The sequence below is a fragment of the Zootermopsis nevadensis genome, unplaced genomic scaffold (assembly GCF_977971745.1).
Source record: "Zootermopsis nevadensis isolate Lab colony 2312 unplaced genomic scaffold, Znev_1.0 Znev_ptg000010l, whole genome shotgun sequence".
In the NCBI taxonomy this organism is placed as follows: Eukaryota; Metazoa; Arthropoda; class Insecta; order Blattodea; family Termopsidae; genus Zootermopsis; species Zootermopsis nevadensis.
This window is the reverse complement of record NW_028259142.1, coordinates 5,805,764-5,825,429: the sequence shown is the minus strand read 5'-3', so window position 1 is coordinate 5,825,429 and position 19,666 is coordinate 5,805,764. Positions and strand designations below refer to the sequence as shown.

At 38.7% G+C, this 19,666-nt stretch overlaps 1 protein-coding gene across 9 annotated transcripts in view; it reads left to right on the top strand.

The window, feature by feature from the left end:
• Positions 1 to 19,666, top strand: part of ctrip (E3 ubiquitin-protein ligase ctrip) — a 66,124-nt gene that overhangs the window by 43,726 nt on the left and 2,732 nt on the right. For all 9 annotated transcript variants that reach the window (XM_087346325.1, XM_087346324.1, XM_087346330.1 and 6 more), the window contains 10 exons: positions 1,185 to 1,379; positions 4,169 to 4,360; positions 4,590 to 4,795; positions 5,846 to 5,973; positions 7,052 to 7,236; positions 11,465 to 11,574; positions 13,446 to 13,698; positions 14,208 to 14,477; positions 14,899 to 15,228; positions 17,030 to 17,360. In XM_087346325.1, the coding sequence (XP_087202451.1) occupies positions 1,185 to 1,379; positions 4,169 to 4,360; positions 4,590 to 4,795; positions 5,846 to 5,973; positions 7,052 to 7,236; positions 11,465 to 11,574; positions 13,446 to 13,698; positions 14,208 to 14,477; positions 14,899 to 15,228; positions 17,030 to 17,360 (2,200 nt within the window). The remainder of the gene's footprint in view (positions 1 to 1,184; positions 1,380 to 4,168; positions 4,361 to 4,589; positions 4,796 to 5,845; positions 5,974 to 7,051; positions 7,237 to 11,464; positions 11,575 to 13,445; positions 13,699 to 14,207; positions 14,478 to 14,898; positions 15,229 to 17,029; positions 17,361 to 19,666) is intronic.

The window sequence follows — 19,666 nt, the reverse complement described above, 5'->3', positions numbered from 1 at the left end:
GGTGGTGCTCATTGTCAGAAATTTTTATGAGTTTAATTAGGGTGCACTCATATTTCGTTCCAGCGATGCCAGATGGGATGTGCAGTGTGAATTTCTTCACAAATGCTTTTATTATAAGTACAAAGGAAAGGCAGGCAACACTTTTCATTCTTCTGGTTCATCTCGTTTCCAGTGATTCAGTGTCTTCTACAGCTACGTTTCATTGAGTTCGGCAGTAATAGTATTTCCATTCTTCCTGATATTGTTTGCGAAGGGTGAGGAAGAGGAAGACTATGAATGCGAGCCCAAAGCTGTTCCGAGTTTTGCCGAAGCACATGCTGCATTGGCAAAAGTGAAGTCGTTCTTTTATGCGCATAATATTAGTGAACGTGATGAGGAAAAATATTTTGAACGTGGAAAGGGCTCTGTTTGGCATAAAACGTAAAGTTTCGACAAACCAGTTGTCCATTGAAGACGTTTTTGGTAAAAAGAAGAAGTAACTTTGAAAGAGAAACATTTTTTTTAAAAAAAATTTAATGCATTTCCGCAACTATCGTTTTCCCGTATTCATCATTTTTATTTCCCACCCCCGCCAAAAACGATGCATTGAGGTTTCACTGTAAACCGTATCTTCTGAGAAGTTCCCATCGGCGAGCGCTCTACAAAGGATCAGATTTGTTACGCAGCAGCCCTGAGGATGAGAGCAGAGATCGTTCTCAAAATGTTGGCAGAAGAAATGGTTTATTCACCATTCACTATTTACCTGATGCAGCTTGTAACCCAAGAGTCTTTCATCAACTTCAGTTGTCACGAAAGCTTCACTGTATACATCAGTTACATATGTAATGCTGTGTAGGGAAGGTGTGTACAGTCTGTTTTGTGGTTTTTTAAAGTGTGGGATTTGAAAACCCCAGGAGTTTGCTGTCAACCTCTTCTGAGTGATATTCAAATCTGAATTAAATTGTGTGACCTATCTGATACTGTACACTGTAGATTATATAGCCATTATAATTAGCAACAAACATACTTCAGAAATAAAAACATGGGGAGCAGTATTAAGGATTCTGTAGATTATCAAATTTTTGTTAGATTTTTACAGGGTTTCAGAACCAAGAAAATCCTGAGAACCACTGGTCTAGGTGTTCTTGGCATTTAAAAGTGTTTATGAAATTCCTGTCCAAGTGTATGTCGTAATTTGTTTCTAGTTGGCCCCTGACTTCTGTGGCCAGCCTTCAGGTTGGAATCCTGCATCCATGTCAGCTCTTGTTGCCAAGTTGAGTGGCTGTGTTTCACAGTTGGAACAGTTCCCTGTGAAAGTTCACGACCTGCCAGCCGGGACTGGCACAGGAAGAGGTGGTGGAACCAGTGCACTCAAGTTCTTCAACACACATCAGCTCAAGGTACTATCTGTTTTGTATGACAAGTATTTGGAGAAAAAGAAATTTTTGCAGATCTCATCTGCAACAAAGTATAACAAGCAGGTCACATCCCCACACAGCAAGCTGAGACGTTGTGGAAAGTTCGCGATAGAATAAAGTTATAATTACAATGAACAAAGTAGGCATGGTATATATGAGGTTTGAGGAATGAAGTTCCATAATCAAATCTAATCACCACCTGAAATTGTACCATATTTATCCAGGTGTGTGGTGGTTTTTCATTTCTGCCTTACAATTTAAAAAATCAAGCATTATCTTATATTTGCATACCAGACAGTATCATGTTACATGACACTGTATAACCAATATTACTAGGTAAAGTTGTCCCGCTACGTGCCATACAGGCGCTTGGGGTGAGAGGAGGTATAGCTCCTCTCTTGACCTCAGCACTAGATGGGGGTGAGTGGTCAGCATCATACCCCGGCCAGCTTTACCCCCAGGAAAGGACCCCGGTACCCATTGTAGAGGAGGCTGGGTGGGTCTCAGAGCCGGTCTGGACGCAGAGGCTAGAGGAAAAATCCTCTGCCCCCCCGTCGGGGATCGAACCCGGTCGTCCAGCCCGTAGCTAGTCACTATACTGACTGAGATATCCTGGCTCATAATATTACTAAATAGTTATCCATAATGTAGGTGGTAGCTGCTGTGTTTTGTAACATGGTCAAATTGTTTTTGTTTAACTGTGTAAACTTCAAGGTCATTATGCCTGTGAAATAAACAGTTAACAGTCATTTGTAGCATACGTATCAGTTGTAGGCTCAGATAATCATTTCTTGATTTCATGTGACATATGCCATGCAACAGAGTCCTTCTTGATAACTGAATGGTTGCTCAGCAAGTCAGAAATTCCCTTCTTATTATACTTCTGAGTGCGATATTTTATCTGTTCAGATATAATTTAGGATTGTGTCATGTTAGAAGTGCATTTTTAATTCTGCTGTGTGGAAATGTATTCTGGACTTTTTATATATATGATAAAAGTTCTCTGCTCTCTCCTTATCATCACTGATTTTATGTAAACTATCTTTGCCAGTTTTCAGTTTGAAAATCTCTTCTGCATTGAAACTTGACCTTAATTTTCACACGGTAAATAGAGAAGTGATCACACAATGCACATTCTGGTTCCTTGTAAAAGTTGTGGCTTGTGAAATCCTTTTATCATCAGTTAGAGTGTCCACATTCAGAGCAATATCACACCATGAACCTGTTTATATTATGTACATCCTGTCACTAACAGACTAACAAATTCTACCCGCTTAACTGTTATTTCTCCATATACGAGAAGATCTGTCTCTAAGTTATGGTTAGCATTCCCTTTCTTGTATAAAGATATGTAATTGGTTTGCTGGTTCAGTGCCATTTTTGACCCATCTGACCTGTGCTCCCCTAAATCTAAATTAATTTACTGATTTCTATACTACTGTTCTCAATTAACCTGGCCTGTGGAGACTCGGACATTCCAAGTCCTAATTCTTGTTTCTATTTTCCATTGTTCTTTGAAATGCAGTGTTGAAAATTTTATGGGTCTAGAGTGTTATAAATTTTCGGACAGCTGTATGTTGCCTTATCATGGTCCACCCCCACAAAACCAGCCAACTGACAGTCATAGTGGACGCTTCTCAAAAGAGGGAACGCATGCATTGTCAAGTTTTCTGCACAGCACAAAGAGTGTAGTACAAGATTTCGCTGTTTGAAGTGTAGTGTTGTGTATTGAGCCCTTTGTTGTGTACCCGACACGGGAAAACCGTGTAAGTACAGTGTGGGTTCGAATAACGTTGGTCGAGCGGATTTCAGTTGATTGGTTATTCGTCACTGATGCTGAGAGTTGACTCGTACAAGGCTTTATTACTAGTAAATAGTAATGAATATACTAGGTTGCTGCATAAGGCTCTCACAGTGGCCGACTCTGACTGAAGTGCCGTCGTGAAGACTGACTCGTAACAGATCAAAAGCGTTTGGTAATGCTCTTGCTGGTGTATGTGTATATTGGTCAGCAAGGGCGTATCCCGGGTAAAATATGTGAACTTTGTATTCTGTACCGATAGGATTGTTCTAGAAGGTTTTAAAGTTTTTGTGAGTCTGTCCTCTGTCTGACACTTGCCTCACTCCCGGACTTTAGCTGATGCTTATTTTGAAATGATTGTGGGGTGACAGCGTCACAGTGTCACCGTTTCCTTTAAAAGCAACCCAATTATCAGATGGGGATAGCATTGGTGAAAGTCCGAGTTACAAAACAGTGTTCACATACAAGGCTTAATTAAATTTCTTATGCTGCAACTAGCAATTATTCCGATATACCAATATTATATTACTATACATATACAACACCTTGTTCAGACTTTCAAGCATTTGCATGTCTTTGGGTTCATAGCCCTGTTCTACATGTGTGATGGTTACATTTGCAGCCTCACAGACATTTTTATGGGTTAAAATTCTTGTACATTTTCACATAGCCAGTAAAACAATTGTGCAAATGTACCCAAAAAGTACAAAGTTAGTAATAATGAAATACCCCTGGCAGTAAGGGGTTCTGTATTCAGGTAAATATGATACAAACATTTTCTCAGAGTGTAATTTTTTTACTTTATTTCAGTGTTGAATAAGTTAAAGTTGTATGATAAAATTTAGTCAGCCTGGCCGTTATCAAATTTTTCAACATACTTTTTCATGTTTATACACACTGACATTTTATATTTGCCATATTTCTTTGTTTGTTTCTGACAGCTTAAATGAGATTTACATAATTGTTACAGTGCAACTTACAACGGCATCCAGACTGTACAAACCTAAAGCAGTGGAAAGGAGGGACAGTGAAAATTGACCCTCTGGCTTTAGTCCAGGCTATTGAGCGCTATCTTGTTGTAAGAGGTTATGGCCGGCTCAAAGATAAAGACTCGGGGGATTCTGACGATGACAATAGTGAAGAGGACATAGATGATACACTTGTGAGTTAATTGGTTGCATTTAATTACAAACTGAAAATTTTTACTTGGTCAGATAGAATTGTGAGAAGTATCAGTGTCTTATTTCCTAAACTAATTTCTTCAGAGTTTCTACCAATAAAAATAATGCAAAATAATATAAAAGATACTGACGCACCTCAATTGTAAGACTGATGTTGCAGGCACTTTGTATTTACACGTTATAAACAACTAATACAGCTCTTGTTATCAGGCTGCTGTCGTGATAAGCCAGGGCACAGCTCGTCACAGGTTGCAGTTCCTTATAGGGGATCAGCCCCTCCCATATAATATGACTGTGTACCAAGCTGTGCGCCAGTTCAGCTCAGCAGGTAACGACCAATCAGAGACTGATACCGACAATGAAGCTCCATTAGGCAACTCTGGTGTTTGGGTCCAAACTCATACCATATACTATAAGTAAGTAATTAATTTTCATATAGAATAAGATAAAATTGTGTTGTCTGTTATGACATAAGGTTTCTAAAAGTGAGTAGATGAATACAGAAAAAGAAAATTCAGCTGTTCTGAAAATGAAACCAAGAGAATACTAAAGTTTGTATGTTCTTTACTTTAGTGGATACTTTTGAGATTTTAGGTTGTCACAGCTGTTAGGATGAGTTTTTGCATCATGTAGACTCATTGGTACATGCCAAGGTTTTGTACTTTATGCCTGAAGATGGAGACAATATGTTTCTCCAAAACATTAATTAGCATCTACTTATGAGTCTACTTAGCACCAAAACCCAGATCATCATCATCAAGTGGATACTTGTTTTGAATTTGAATTGTATCATTTATTGTACCTGCTGTTTTCTGATGGCGTGAAAGCTATTTTGGGTTGTTGTTCTTATGCATTTTTTTTGCATAATGTGAATGAAATGAATGCATTTTGAGTGGATCATGACAGCATGATTAGCTTGAGGATCACTGAATGGATTTGGATGACATTTGGTATTTATTTTATGCCATTGCAGACTATAGTAAAAAAATGCTTTTCAGTGTTCTACAGTCGGTTATACCAACATGGCAAGCAAACAAACTTGAGGCGGGGTCGACACTAGTGCCAATTTCAGTAGGACCTTGCAGTGATGTATGATACAAAATTTTTAGAAAAAACAAAACTTTGGAATAATTCTCAGAGGGCTGTTACACCATGGATTATGGATAATAACAACATAGCAGCTGTATGAAAGAAAAATAAATTTGACTTGGCCAAGATTTAATTCTGTGACCTCATGCGTAAGAGTCCAGTAGGATACAAAGAAGCAAAGCACTTTATGACATGTCATGCCATGTGATTTGTATAGTTTGAAACTAAAGATAACTGAGATAATATTTTATTAATAATTCAGAATTTGCAAAGAATGCCTGTGTATATTCTGGTATGGATTCCACCTTTTCATTTTTGTTACATATTTACAAGACAAACAGAAGTTCTGGGCATTTAATTTAATTCCTTTGTTGCAGGCCAGTTCCTGAAGAGGAGTGCAGTGTTAGTAGCAAACCAGGATCCAGCTGTACACCTGGTCGGAAAGGCAAGGGCACCAGCACGAAGCTTAACTCCCGTAGTCGCAAGGGGGATGACCTCTGGAATGGTAACTGCTTTCTTTCTTGTACTCTGTCATAACATTCAAGAGCCTGGGTCCGTGAGTCTTGATATTAACTGACACACGTGACTGTTGTCATCAAATACTGGCCTTGAATTGGTTACACAAATATTTCAGGATTTTATATGAACTGTGTGATTCCTTATGCCATGATTTTTTATTATTATTATTATTCACCTTTCACTGTCATGATTCAAGTTTAGTTTGGTTGACATAATCAGGGTTTTAATTTGTGCCACATTTTACTCTGATTAAAAATGTTGGGAAGTTCATGCACTTAACTCTGTTAGGAAACATCAGACTTTACAATCCACAGACCAGAGAAAAGCCCTGCTAGGAATTCGATATACGCGCATGCGCAAGATTTCGCGGTGAGTGACGACCCATCCTAAAAGCATTCGTTCCACAACCACTGAATGAACAACAGACGACAGGCTTTTTTGTGTTCTAATGGGTATAGCTTTAACGTTACCTCACAGTGGCACAGTGATTTAATCTAGAATATTATCGCAACACCCACAGAACACATTAGAGTTGGACTCACTACACGCTACTCTTAACTACTTGTTGTTTTCAGTCTGTTTGTAGCAGTGTAACTCTCTGACGTGTCACACTTCCCACCAATAGCAGCCCTCTAGTCCACCTGATAGTAAACATTCCCCCTGCACTGCACAGAACCGACTTCCCTCGCAGGGATTTTCTCGTGGCCGGTGGACAGTACCTTCATTGACTATTGAAATGCTTTTTATATATATATTACTTTTCCAATTGTAGTACACCTTTTTTCAATGTGAATTATAGTAAAGTGGCCCTTTTCAATAATCTTTGATTGATTGTATATAAGAATATTGCCACATTCCATTTTGTAGCACTTGATACAGAAGTTTAATACAAGTACTTTATGTACATTTTGACGTGAAAAATTGCACTTGAAATGAATGTCTTTAACTTGTATGCAAAGGAAGTATTACACTAACTGTACAGGATGAAATGTTATGTATGTTTTTTTAAAATACATAATACATGAAATTTGAACGTGATCTAATTAGGCATTTGTGTGTTTCAGAAGGCATAGTTCCATCACAGCAGTCACCATTGCAACCCTTTCTGAGTCCGCAACTTCCAGATACAGTTTCAATACAAGATGCTTCTTTGGATGTTCTGTGCCTATTACGAGTGCTCCATGCGCTGAACAGATTTTGGGGCACACTTTATCCTGCTGTGGAGTATTTACCTATCCTGACTCAGCAGGTATGTATAATGGAATGAGTGGCTTAATATGAGCTTTTCTGCCTTAAAATTTGGGGTTATTCAGGTTGAATGTTTGGAGTGACTTAACAGATTGAAATATTGTTTGATTGCCATTCATTTTGGTTGTGTTTAGTTAAAATTACTTATTTATATAATACCACATTAATTCTTGCAATTTCCACACTTCTTTAATTAAAAATTGTGTGAAAGTTATATGCATTTAATTTCACACTTTAGATTGGGTTTGGAAAAATTATGTCTGCATAATATTGAGAAAAGGATAAATTGTCTGTAAAAAAAAGGCATAATTTTCATTTTACTTGCATGTAATTATAACAACTATTTTGATCCTAGCTCTGTGACCTTATTTCCCCATGAAGATTGCTGTCTTCTGGGTTGTTGCGCTGTGTAGTCTGGTCGATGTTAACCAACGTTTCAGAGGTCATACTGCCTCCGTCATCAGGGCTATGAATATTCATCGCCCTGATGACGGAGGCAGTATGACCTCTGAAATCTTGGTTAGCATCGACCAGACTACACGGTGCAACAACCCAGAAGACAGAAATCTTCGACATTTTCATTGTTGCCATCGTTGTCTTCCTTGTTGTCTAGTGTCACATCATTGTTAGTTGCCCTGTTTCTGTTACATTGTCCAGTACTGTCTCAACATCTAGTTTCTGGCCCAGATGTTGCTATTTGTTCATATCGGTGTCACTATCACTTCTGCATTCATCTTCTGTCACAATTCTACCAGCACTTAATGTTTTTCAAGCCACATTGAGCATCTTAGTTGCCGCCAGAACGTTTGTTTTCATCACGACCCATTGAAATGTTAGCCAGCATTCGTTGCATTAGCCATGACCTGAAGTGCACTTCTGCCACATGAAGTACAATTAGGCAGCAGGAACATAACTTTTAACATTCTTTTCATGTCATGGCACATTATTATGCACTGAATAGTTATCAGAAGCAGAATTTTCTGCTTTTCCGCCTTCATTTGACATTCCAATAACACAATCCATTCTTGGAAATCTTCACTTGTCATCCAAGCAATTGCATTATTGTGATATTCACAAGCAGATTATGGGAATTCTTTAAACTTTGTGGGCTTCTGTACTTTCCATTAACCAAGGACAGAACAGAACAGTAATCTCCTTTTTTACCACATGTGCACCTTTTGCCCTTTAATACCAGTGTCTTATTTGGCATTAACTTGCAAAATGCTGTTTCATCAACGTTGAATGTCATTTGGAGATTATTGCTTGCTTACATCCTTCGTCTACTACTCTCTCCATGACGCAACATCCAGTTCGTCACTACAAATTGTTAATGGCTGATGCCATAACATTCTCAACATTTATGGAGCCAATACCAAGCGTCTTCATGGCGTATAGTGGGACAGCTTTACTTACTGTAAACCATAATAATAATCCATGGCGTAACAGCCCTCTGAGAGCCAAAGCCGACTAGCTGGCTGCTGGCCTCACGTTCACATGCCTAAGCAGAGGTGAACGATCATTCAACTAGAATAGGGTGACGTGTGGTCAGTACGACGAACCTCCAGCCATTGCTAGTTTTCATGACTGGATTACACTACTCATTGTAGCTCCCCAATTTCCTCGCGATGCTGGATTGGCACCGGTCCCATACACTGGTCGAAAGCTCATGAGAAAATTTCTTCTCCCCCGAGACCCGAACCAGCGCGCATTCCGTATCGCCGGTCCAAAGCATGATGCCTCAGACCGCGTGGCTACGGCGCGGGACCAAGAACACATACCAAGGGAATAATAATAAAAGGTTTGGAATACAGACCTACAAACCATGCGACTCAAACTGATATTTGCATCACACGTAAGTTAACAATGACAACTACAGTGAAACCTCGATGCATCGTTTTCGGCGGGGGTGGGAAATAAAAACGATGAATGCGGGAAAACGATAGATGCGGGAAAGCATTAAAAATTTAAAAAAAAAACAATGTTTCTCTTTCAAAGTTACTTCTTTTTACCAAAAAAGTCTTTAATGGACAACTGGTTTGTCGGAACTTTACGTTTTAGGCCAAACAGAGCCCTTTCCACGTTCAAAATGCTTTCTTCGTCACGTTCACTAATATTATGCGCATAAAAGAACGACTTCACTTTTGCCAATGCAGCGTGTGCTTCGGCAAAACTCGGCAAAGTTCGGGCTCGCATTCGTCGTTTCTCCCTCTTCCTCATCGCTCCCTCAACCTTCGCGGACTATAACAGGAAAAATGGAAGTACTATTACTGCCGAACTCAACGAAACGTAGCTGTAGAAGACACGATATGAACCAGAAGAATGAAAAAGTTTCGCTCGCCTTTCCTTTGTACTTATAATAAAAGCATTTGTGAAGAAATTCACACTGCACATGCCATCTGGCATCGCTGGAACGAAATATGAGTGCACCCAAATTAAAATCGTAAAATTTCTGACAATGGGCACCGCCATTCACTCCAACTATCACCCCTGCACCGCTGACCCCTCATTCCAAAAGAATCTGTGCTGGTTGGGCGACATAACAGGTTACCGCTACTGTTTATTCCAAAAACATTGTGCGTCTTTCGGTATTAATTTATCTCTAAACCCAGCATTTTAAATTCTCAGAAACGAAAATTGTGGGCCGGGACTAAGATTTTTGAACGATCGATGCGATAAAACGATAGTTCGAGGAACGATAGAAGCGGGAAAATGTAACATTATTTTATATGGGATGTATCCGGGACCGAACAAAACGGACGATGCATCCGGGAAAACGATAGTTCCGGGAACGATGGATAGAGGTTTCACTGTATATAAGTAACAGTAACTTAGCAAGGATGTTCATGCTTTGTAGAGGGTAATGGATAATACTGCCCTCTTCTGCAGAACTCAGTTGAAAGGAAAGGCAACACTGTAAATACTTAAAACTTTTTATTTGGCTAGCTGTTCAATGGGCATGCAACTAGAACCAACAAATGTAAATGCACCTTTTGAGCTGATGTATCTGCCTGTCCCGGAAGGAACTGTTTATAGCACTGTGTTTATGTGGTATGTATGGTTACTGGTAAAGTGGGAGGAGTGCGGAGAGGATTTTCAAATTTTGAGAAATGTGTAGCTGCAGATTTGGAGTGATTATAAAGTCACTGGTGTCACTGCACTGTAAGCAACAGCAGCATCCAGCAATCAAAGCAGTTTCAATCCATGTTAGAAGAGACAGAGGAATGAAAAAAGGCTACATTGCACAAAAATATGGAATCAGCCCATCAACAATGCCTGCATTTCTGAAAGTCAGAGAGAAAATTGTGAACAGCATTGATTCCAATGCAAATGGACAACAGAGGAAAAATATTCATACTGTGAACACTGTACACAGGTGGTTTCTGGATGCGCAATCAAAAATCATTCCAGTGAATGGCCCTTTGCTGTGCAAGTGAGCTCAATCCTTTGGACACTTGACAGCTAAATGAAATTTAAGTAAGTATGGGTTACAGTAGTCCCGCACCATAGCCGCGTGGTCTGAGGCATCATGCTTCGGACCGGCGATACGGAATGTGCGGTGGTTCGAGTGATCGTTCACCTCTGCTTAGGCATGTGAACGTGAGGCCAGCAGTCAAGCTAGTCGGCTTTGGCTCTCTGGAGCTGTTATGCCACGGATTTTTTTTTAATGTGTTCTTGAAGCTTACCCTATTTTTGAAAGATTGTGACAACTGCAAAATGTTTATTCAGTGTTATATTTAGCATACACACAACTCGCATCATTATATTCTCATTTACCATGCCGTCGTAATCTTCATCTTGTTTTATCAGGCTAATGTTTTATCGGCTGTTTCCTCTGGGAACAAATAATCAGTTTCTGTCATTTAATTGGAGGAAGGCACACATGATGTGTCCTACACTGTCAGAAGTAATGGCATGGTGCTATAAATCCTGTCAAGAAAGGTATGAATTTCTTGTCTCTCTCTTCCCTGCAACATGTCTTTCACTATGAAAAAATTACATTGGACATTGTCCATTGTCTGAGATATATTTAATATACACAACATTTTGGGAGTTGGCTCTGCTTACTGTTTCAGTATTTATTAATGGGTTACAATCTGCTATGTCTCCACTTCATCACACTTCCTTGTTATGACTTCTCCATTATTAATCATCATTGCTTAACCAAAGCATGAGGATGCTGAGCCATAAAGAAAATAGGAACAACTTGACATAGATTTCATTATTTGTAGGATTTTGTGAACAGCAAGGTTGCTGCAAAAGCAAGTCGACAGCTTCAAGATCCTCTCGTTATCATGACGGGTAATTTGCCGTCATGGCTCCAACAGATAGCTGCTGTGTGGTGAGTACGTTACATTGTAATTTTACAGTGTGTTTGTCTGGATGTGGAGAAAAGCTCTCCTTCAGTTTCATAAGCAAAGTCTTTCACAGCTGTAACTGCCTCTGAGCTGAAGAGCTAGAATGTGATTCCTGGATATATATTCTTGCAAATAATGATTATTTTTTGATTTGAAGACTTACTGCTCATATCTCTTTATATAATTGTGTAATTCTTAAATTTGTATGCATAAATTAAAAATACTATTCTTTAAATCTGAAGGTTCATGATGATGGTTTACAGTGAAACCTCGATGCATCGTTTTCGGCAGGGGTGGGAAATAAAAACGATGAATACGGGAAAACGATAGTTGCGGGAAAGCATTAAAAATTTTAAAAAAACAATTTTTTTTCCTTTCAAAGTTACTTCTTTTTACCAAAAAAGTCTTTAATGGACAACTGGTTTGTCGAAACTTTACGTTTTAGGCCAAACAGAGCCCTTTCCACGTACAAAATATTTTCCTCGTCACGTTCACTAATATTATGCGCATAAAAGAACGACTTCACTTTTGCCAATGCAGCATGTGCTTCGGCAAAACTCGGAACAGCTTCGGGCTCGCATTCATAGTCTTCCTCTTCCTCACCCTTCGCAAACAATATCAGGAAGAATGGAAATACTATTACTGCCGAACTCAATGAAACGTAGCTGTAGAAGACACTGAATCACTGGAAACGAGATGAACCAGAAGAATGAAAAGTGTCGTCCGCCTTTCCTTTGTACTTATAATAAAAGCATTTGTGAAGAAATTCACACTGCACATGCCATCTGGCATCGCTGGAAGGAAATATGAGTGCTCCCTAATTAAACTCATAAAATTTCTGACAATGAGCACCGCCATTCACTCCAACTATCACCCCTGCACCGCTGACCCCTCATTCCAAAAGAATCTGTACTGGTTGGGCGACATAACAGGTTACCGGTACTGCGTATTCCAAAAACATTGTGCGTCTTTCGGTATTAATTTATCTCAAAACCCAGCATTTTAATTTCTCAGAAACGATCATTGCGGGAAAATTGTGGGCCGGGACTAAGATTTTTGAACAATCGAAGCGATAAAACGATAGTTTGAGGAACGATAGAAGCGGGAAAATGTTACATTATTTTATATGGGATGTATCCGGGACCGAACAAAACGGACGATGCATCCGGGAAAACGATAGTTCCGGGAACGATGGATAGAGGTTTCACTGTATTACTACAGTTAAAAACATTTTGGACATTATTGTCCTAATTTTGATTTAAAAAATTATATTCTGCAGATTGGGTCTAGCTCTGTTAATTGGGCCCAACAGAGTGGGTCTTACCTAAGGATGGAGATAGGTTCCAGTCCCCACAAGTAGTTTTAATTAAAATTAGGATGATACATAATGTTCAAAGTGTTTGTAATTGTAAAACTCATTAGTTCAGTCCAACATTCAGTATAGTGATTTCTGAACATTAGGAGGAAATCCTCAGTGCAGTGACATAAAAGCAGGGAATTGAACCTGATGAAGGCCACATTGGAATGAAACATGCTGTCCATGTAAATTGACAATGAACAGATTGTATGAAAAGTGTTGTACAAAAAAACCAATATAGAATTAGTCTCGTTCGGAGATGTTCTCCATCAGTACCTGACGATGGAGGCAGAACAGTCTTTGTAAAGTTGGAAACCAATTTGAAACACACTATCAATCACCCAAGAAGACTTTATTGCATTCAGTCACGGTGATAGCTTAAGATATGAATATACTTTGTCAGCAGATGGGCATCACACATAAACAAAACATGTTTTTAAAATGCTATTGTAAGAATGCATTCTCTTTCTTACAGTGATATGTTTTATGAAATTTCAGCCCTTTCCTCTTTCCATTTGAGACTCGTCAGCTGCTGTTTTATGCGACATCCTTTGACCGAGATCGTGCTCTTCAGCGGTTATTAGAATCAACACCAGAGCTGAGCAGTTCAGACTCAACAGAACGGGTAACACCAAGGCTGGACAGGCGAAAACGTGTCATTTCTCGAGATGATATTCTTAAACAGGCTGAACATTTGATGCAAGAACTCGCTACATCAAGGGCCTTGTTAGAAGTCCAGTACCATGACGAGGTGCAGTAGTAATTACTTTATTTCATTATATAATTTGTCTGTGTCAGTTTTAAAGGGTTCTGACAATGGTGTATTACACTTGGGATTATTAAATTCTTGGACTTGTCCAATGTCTGCTATTCAGTAGAATACAGCGTTTCAGAAACTGGATGATTTTGTCCTCAGGTGTAAAGAGAAGTAGCACCTACTAAGTTGGGGCTGCTAAAAAGAGCTACCCTCAGTCACTGGAACAGGTTCAGGTCTTACTTAGTAGGTTCTTCTTCTATTTTCACCTGAGTATGGAAAAATACAGTTTCCAAATCATTGTGTTCTTTTGAACACCATACGATGACAATGTTTCGATGTTTTCAAGAGATATCATTTGTTCACCATTCAGCCCCCTGATGTGGCTTGTAGCCTGAGGATCTTTCATCACCTTGTTTCTGTATTTCAGAAGCTCCTCTAACTCGTTAAGCAGACACATGAAATGTTGTCTTACACTTTATTTTGAATTCATTGTTTGGTGTCAGGTTGGGACTGGCTTAGGTCCGACCCTGGAGTTCTATGCCTTAGTTTCACGGGAGATGCAGCGTGCAGACCTGGATCTGTGGCATGGTGAACGTTCCACTCCACAAAACACTGGTGCAACAGGAGTACCTACAAGCTACATTCATTCTGCAGTTGGCCTTTTCCCTTCCCCACTTGGGCGTACAGCCAAGTCAAATCATGTTGCCAAAGTTAAAAGTAAATTCCGCTTTCTTGGAAAATTCATGGCTAAAGCTGTAATGGACTCTCGGATGGTAAGTGCATTAACGAAAGTACAGTATGGGCCTATGGCTTGTCATATTGATGTATGCACTGATGTGCTCAGTTTGGCTTCTTTCAAGCAGCTTTGTCATGTTTTGGAAGCTAATTTGTTTCTTGACATGTCCTTCGAATGTTAGCAGTTACTGCTTTTTACATATCTCTGTTCAACATTCTTACCATGTAGAAGGTACCAGAAGGTATGTTTTTGTGGTGATTAATTGATGTGTGTCCTGTATTTAATGCACAGGTGTGAAGCTTTACAAATGCTTCATTATTTAGGAATATTACAATCTTTAATTAAAATATTGAAATGCACTTGTGTGTTCAAATTGTAAATATAAACAGGGCAGTTAAATGTGTATTAGGCTTTCATTTATTAGCTATTCTCTACAATAAAGTAACTTTGTGTTACAGCTTGACTTACCATTCAGTGTAGTGTTCTACCGGTGGTTGCTGGGCCAAGAGTCCACTCTGTCTCTTCCAGACTTGGCACTTGTGTGCCCAGAAGTGCATCGCACATTGTGTAAACTTCAGCTTGTTCAGCGCCTCAAAGATCAGATTGACAATGATCCTGATCTGACTGCTAGTCAGCGTAAGAAATGGGCTGAGAAATTAGACCTGGATGGTTGTGCCATACAGGACCTTGGCCTTGACTTCACATTGCCTGGGTATGCAAGCATAGAGCTCCGCAAGGGAGGCAGGGACTTCTCCCTCTCTGTGCATAACATAGATCAGTACACAAAGGTTAGTGCACTGTGGGTATGTCGAGAGAAAAAGACTTTATATACAGTAGAAGTTTTGTGTAGAGTGTAACCTCATAACATCTTCAGTCTAATTATGTTAAGCCTATCAATATTCTTCCATTTTAATGAGTATGTTTGTCAAAATTTTCTGCTGTAGAGAATGCTCTTCTCTTATTCCTGGACTTGTTTAACCGTGTATTTGAAGCATGACTATTCATCATGTAAAAGAAACTTACGAGCACGAACGAGGTGTTTCATAAGCAAAATTCAGCGTCCATTTCTCACCCAAGTCTCTCCTGATTCTCTACTAGATGGCTCTGGCAGACAAATCAGGATTGAGTAAAAATTGTGCAGAGGCAGTGGGCTGGTCACTCACTACTCATAAATGCACACTTCAAGACCAAGAAACCTCCCACATGGGAGGAGGCCAAGGCCCGAACTTGGACTGTAGCGCCACTGGATTTGATGGGATTTAAACTTGAATGACTTTTTCGTTTCTGTACTGAATTCAAATCTGACAACATAATTCACGTGCAATTTACAGAATATGTTACAGAACGAGATTGGAATGATGTGGCATGAAGAACAGCATTGTTGCACTAATACTATCTGAGATTATTGTCCAACAATTACCTCAGCCCCACCGTTGTGCCACAATGACTTTGGTCAAACATGTTGCCTACATTCTAGGAGAAATATGACATTCACTGTTCTTTGCTCATACTTTTGCTTGAAGACTACCTAAGAACTATTCCCATTTCATGCTCTTGAATTTTCATTAGTTAGAATGAGATAACTGAAAATATAAGGAGTTTAATTTTCTGAGTGATTTATATATTTCCAAGTTAAAAATTGCCTGTAACAAATATTCATTTTAGTGTAAATTTTTCACATTTTTATAGTTTCTCATTACAACAAATTTCTACTGTATATTCGAACTACTGTTATTAATGAAGTCAGGGTGTGTACAAATAATGCTCAGAATAATCTTTGTGGCCTTATAGCACATTTTCTTTGTAGTGTTTGGGGTGGCTGAGAGAAAGGGCAGAAAGGAGTCCCATTACATAATGACATTATTCAAAGTTCTATACACTTGGAAAATAAGAATAAATATGTGTTTGATATGCTTTTATAAGCTTCTCAGATTGCCAGAGATTAATTTTTAATTTAATCATCCACTTTAAGTTTAAGGGGTGAGTTTTCTTAGTAACATCCCCCAGTAATTTATAAAAGATTTGGAATATTTAAAAAAGTTCTTTCCAAGAAACTGTTATGTTTATGTCATTCCAAAAAACATCAAAATCAGACAAATATCTAAGGACGCTTCAGAAATGCCCCTCTTGTATCATCACCCCCTTTCATAAAATCCACACTTTTGTTTTCCTTGTTGTTTCATCAAGATTTCTGTGTCTTGTTGGGGTAAAAATTGTTTCACTGTCTTTATACTGAAAGGAATTTAATTTCTGACTCCACTGCATGTATCGAGGCACTTATAAAACTGGCACTATTTTATTTTTTTATTTTATTTTTTTGTACGAGTATTACATACTTATTCTGGTATGTATGTGTTCCTACCTCCCTCGTTTTATGTTGAAAGTAGCATAATTAATCCTGTGGGAACTACGATGTCCGAATTGTATTTGTTTAACCAGCTGGGTGTGCAAAGGCTATTATATGTTTCTGATAAAATGTTATCAGTAAATTTAAGTTATTATTATTTATTTTTACCAGAATTGTTAATGGAAAAATCAGAGTGTGATTTGTGATAATGTCTGCATATTTTATTTTGTTTTCAAAATTAGTTGGTGTGCCATTGGTTTCTGATGGAAGGCATATCACGTCAGATGGAAGCATTTCGTGAAGGTTTTGAGACTGTCTTCCCATTGTCACAACTGCAAATGTTCTACCCAGAGGAATTGGAGGCTGTTTTCTGTGGTGGTGGAATGATGGCAGGGGGAAGTGGAGGTAGCTGGGATGCCAAAACATTAATGGAGTGTTGCCGTCCCGATCATGGATACACGCCTGATTCACGTGCCATACGCTTTCTTTTTGAGATCCTTAGTCTGTATGACCGGGAAGAACAAAGGCAGTTTGTCCAGTTTGTCACTGGCTCTCCGAGGCTGCCTGTTGGAGGTTAGTGAAGTCTAGCTGTGTTTGTAATATTAGATGAATTCTCTGAAGTTGTGCAAATCTGGAATTTCTTACAAATTTGCACATTGCTGTTGTCAGAGAGTAAGGATAAGTAAATGATAACTTTTCTTCTGTGCCTGCTGTTTCTGTTGTTGCATTTTCATTACGCGTGTGTATCATTGCTGTTATGCAATCTCATATTGATCGTACATTTTACTGCAGAAATAAAATTCACATTTCTTTAAAATGCTGGTAAAAGAGGCAATCGTTGCATACCGAATGTTCTGCAGTTTACACCAACTTAATATTTTGTTGTTGATAAGCAGCCAAATTACTACCTACTGTGATGCCCAGTAAACAAAATGTTTCACTAGATGATGCAATAAGCCACTACAAACCAACCCCTCCAAATGATAGGTGATATGTATCACTCAGTAGTATAACAAAAATGTTGCCTCAGACATGCACGTCATTGAGCAATAATAATTATTAGAATATTTATTGATGATTGCAGTTCAATACAATTCAGTTAGATTAAGAAACACAGGATCACTGTGACTATACAAGAGCCCTTGTTGTAACTTGATTGCACCAGTCCTTCAGTTGTGTTTCAACAGTCGAAGTGCAAGGATGTCTTTTTCACAATTGCAACAGGTGTTCATCGTCAAACACTACCTGGCATCTTGTTCTTATTTAACTTGCCAGAACGAGTTTAGGGATACATTTCCCAATTCTCCCATGCCAAACACAGATCAACATATTTTTCTGGTGAACCATTTCTGTGACTCAGGGAGTGTACAGGACAGAAACTGGTGCTGTCAATCTTTGGCGTTTGATGATGGTTTGGATTATATTCATCAAACTTTCTTATGCCCTCCACAAGTGTCACTGAGAAAACTTTCTCTTAAGAGTGGATTATCGTATGGAAGTGTACATAATGTTACAGGAATCTTAAAACTTCATTCGAGGGGGTATAGACATTTTAGAGAGTTTTATTTAGTAACGAATCGTGGATCCGCCCAAGTGGATACATTAACAGCCAAAACGGCAGGATATGTTGTGCTGAAAACCTTTCGTGAAAGACCTTTGCACTCAAAAGTCAGAGTATGGTGTGCTGTCTCTTGACAGAATAATTGGTCTCATTTTCTTCAGTTGAATTGATAACAGCTGAATGTAACGAGGAACTGATTATATGTTTCATTTCCCTTTTGGAAGTGATGAAGGAGACTGCTGGTTTCAGCAAGATTGGGCTATGACACATACAACAAATTCAACAGTGCAGATGTTGAACAAACGTGTGGCCGGCTCAGTCCCCAGATCTGTCACCACTGCATTTCTATCTTTGGGGAGTTTTGAAGAAGAACATGTAAAAAAAACAACCCCCACACATTAGAAGAATAAAACAGAATCCTGAGCTATGCATTTCAAAAGTCACTGCACAATCTCTTCACTAGGTTGCATTAGACATGAGGGAAAGTGCGGATGCTTGGACCGCTGAAAACGATGGACATTTCGAGCACTTAATATAACATTGATTTTTGTTTTCTGATTCCAGTGCAATTTATTTTTTGATAAATAGAACGTGTCAAGAATGGGTTGCATGATTGTTTGATCACTGCAGTTTATGTTGTAATAGTGTGATCATATGAACAGTTGTATGATTTGAGGTTTTCACAGCAGTGAGTATGAAAATTTCTGTCTTCTGGGTTGTTGCGCTGTGTAGTATGGTAGATGTTTACCAACGTTTCAGAGGTCATACTGCCTCCATCATCAGGGCGATGAAACGTTGGTAAACATCTACCAGACTACACAGTGCAACAACCCAGAAGACAGAAATCTTCATATGAACAGTTGTTTTGCACTTTCCAACATCATTATGAATCAGCGATGTGTCACATATTTGACTAAAATGCATTGATCTTTATAAAAGTTGAACTTTAGTTACTAATCTTTCTCTGTTGCCATTCATTACACCAAAATTTCTTTGTAATGAATGCAATTTATCAGTCCATAGAAATTTGTTATACACTGATTGCACTATGTTAATGAATTCACTTCATGGTTGGGTGTGTGAGAGATATGAATTTATTTGCAATGCAGGAAATGTTATAATGAACTGCAATAATCTTGAAAATTTACTTTTTAAAAAAGATATAGTAAAAGAGAATTTAATTTTTTGCAACAAAGTGCGTAAAGAAATTTGTATCTTTCCTTGACTAGTCGAGTGACTGTCAGCTTCTGTGGCAGTCTAGTGTATGGAGTTCATACCTATTCTTCAACCAGATATTTTGATTTTGTATTACATTCCA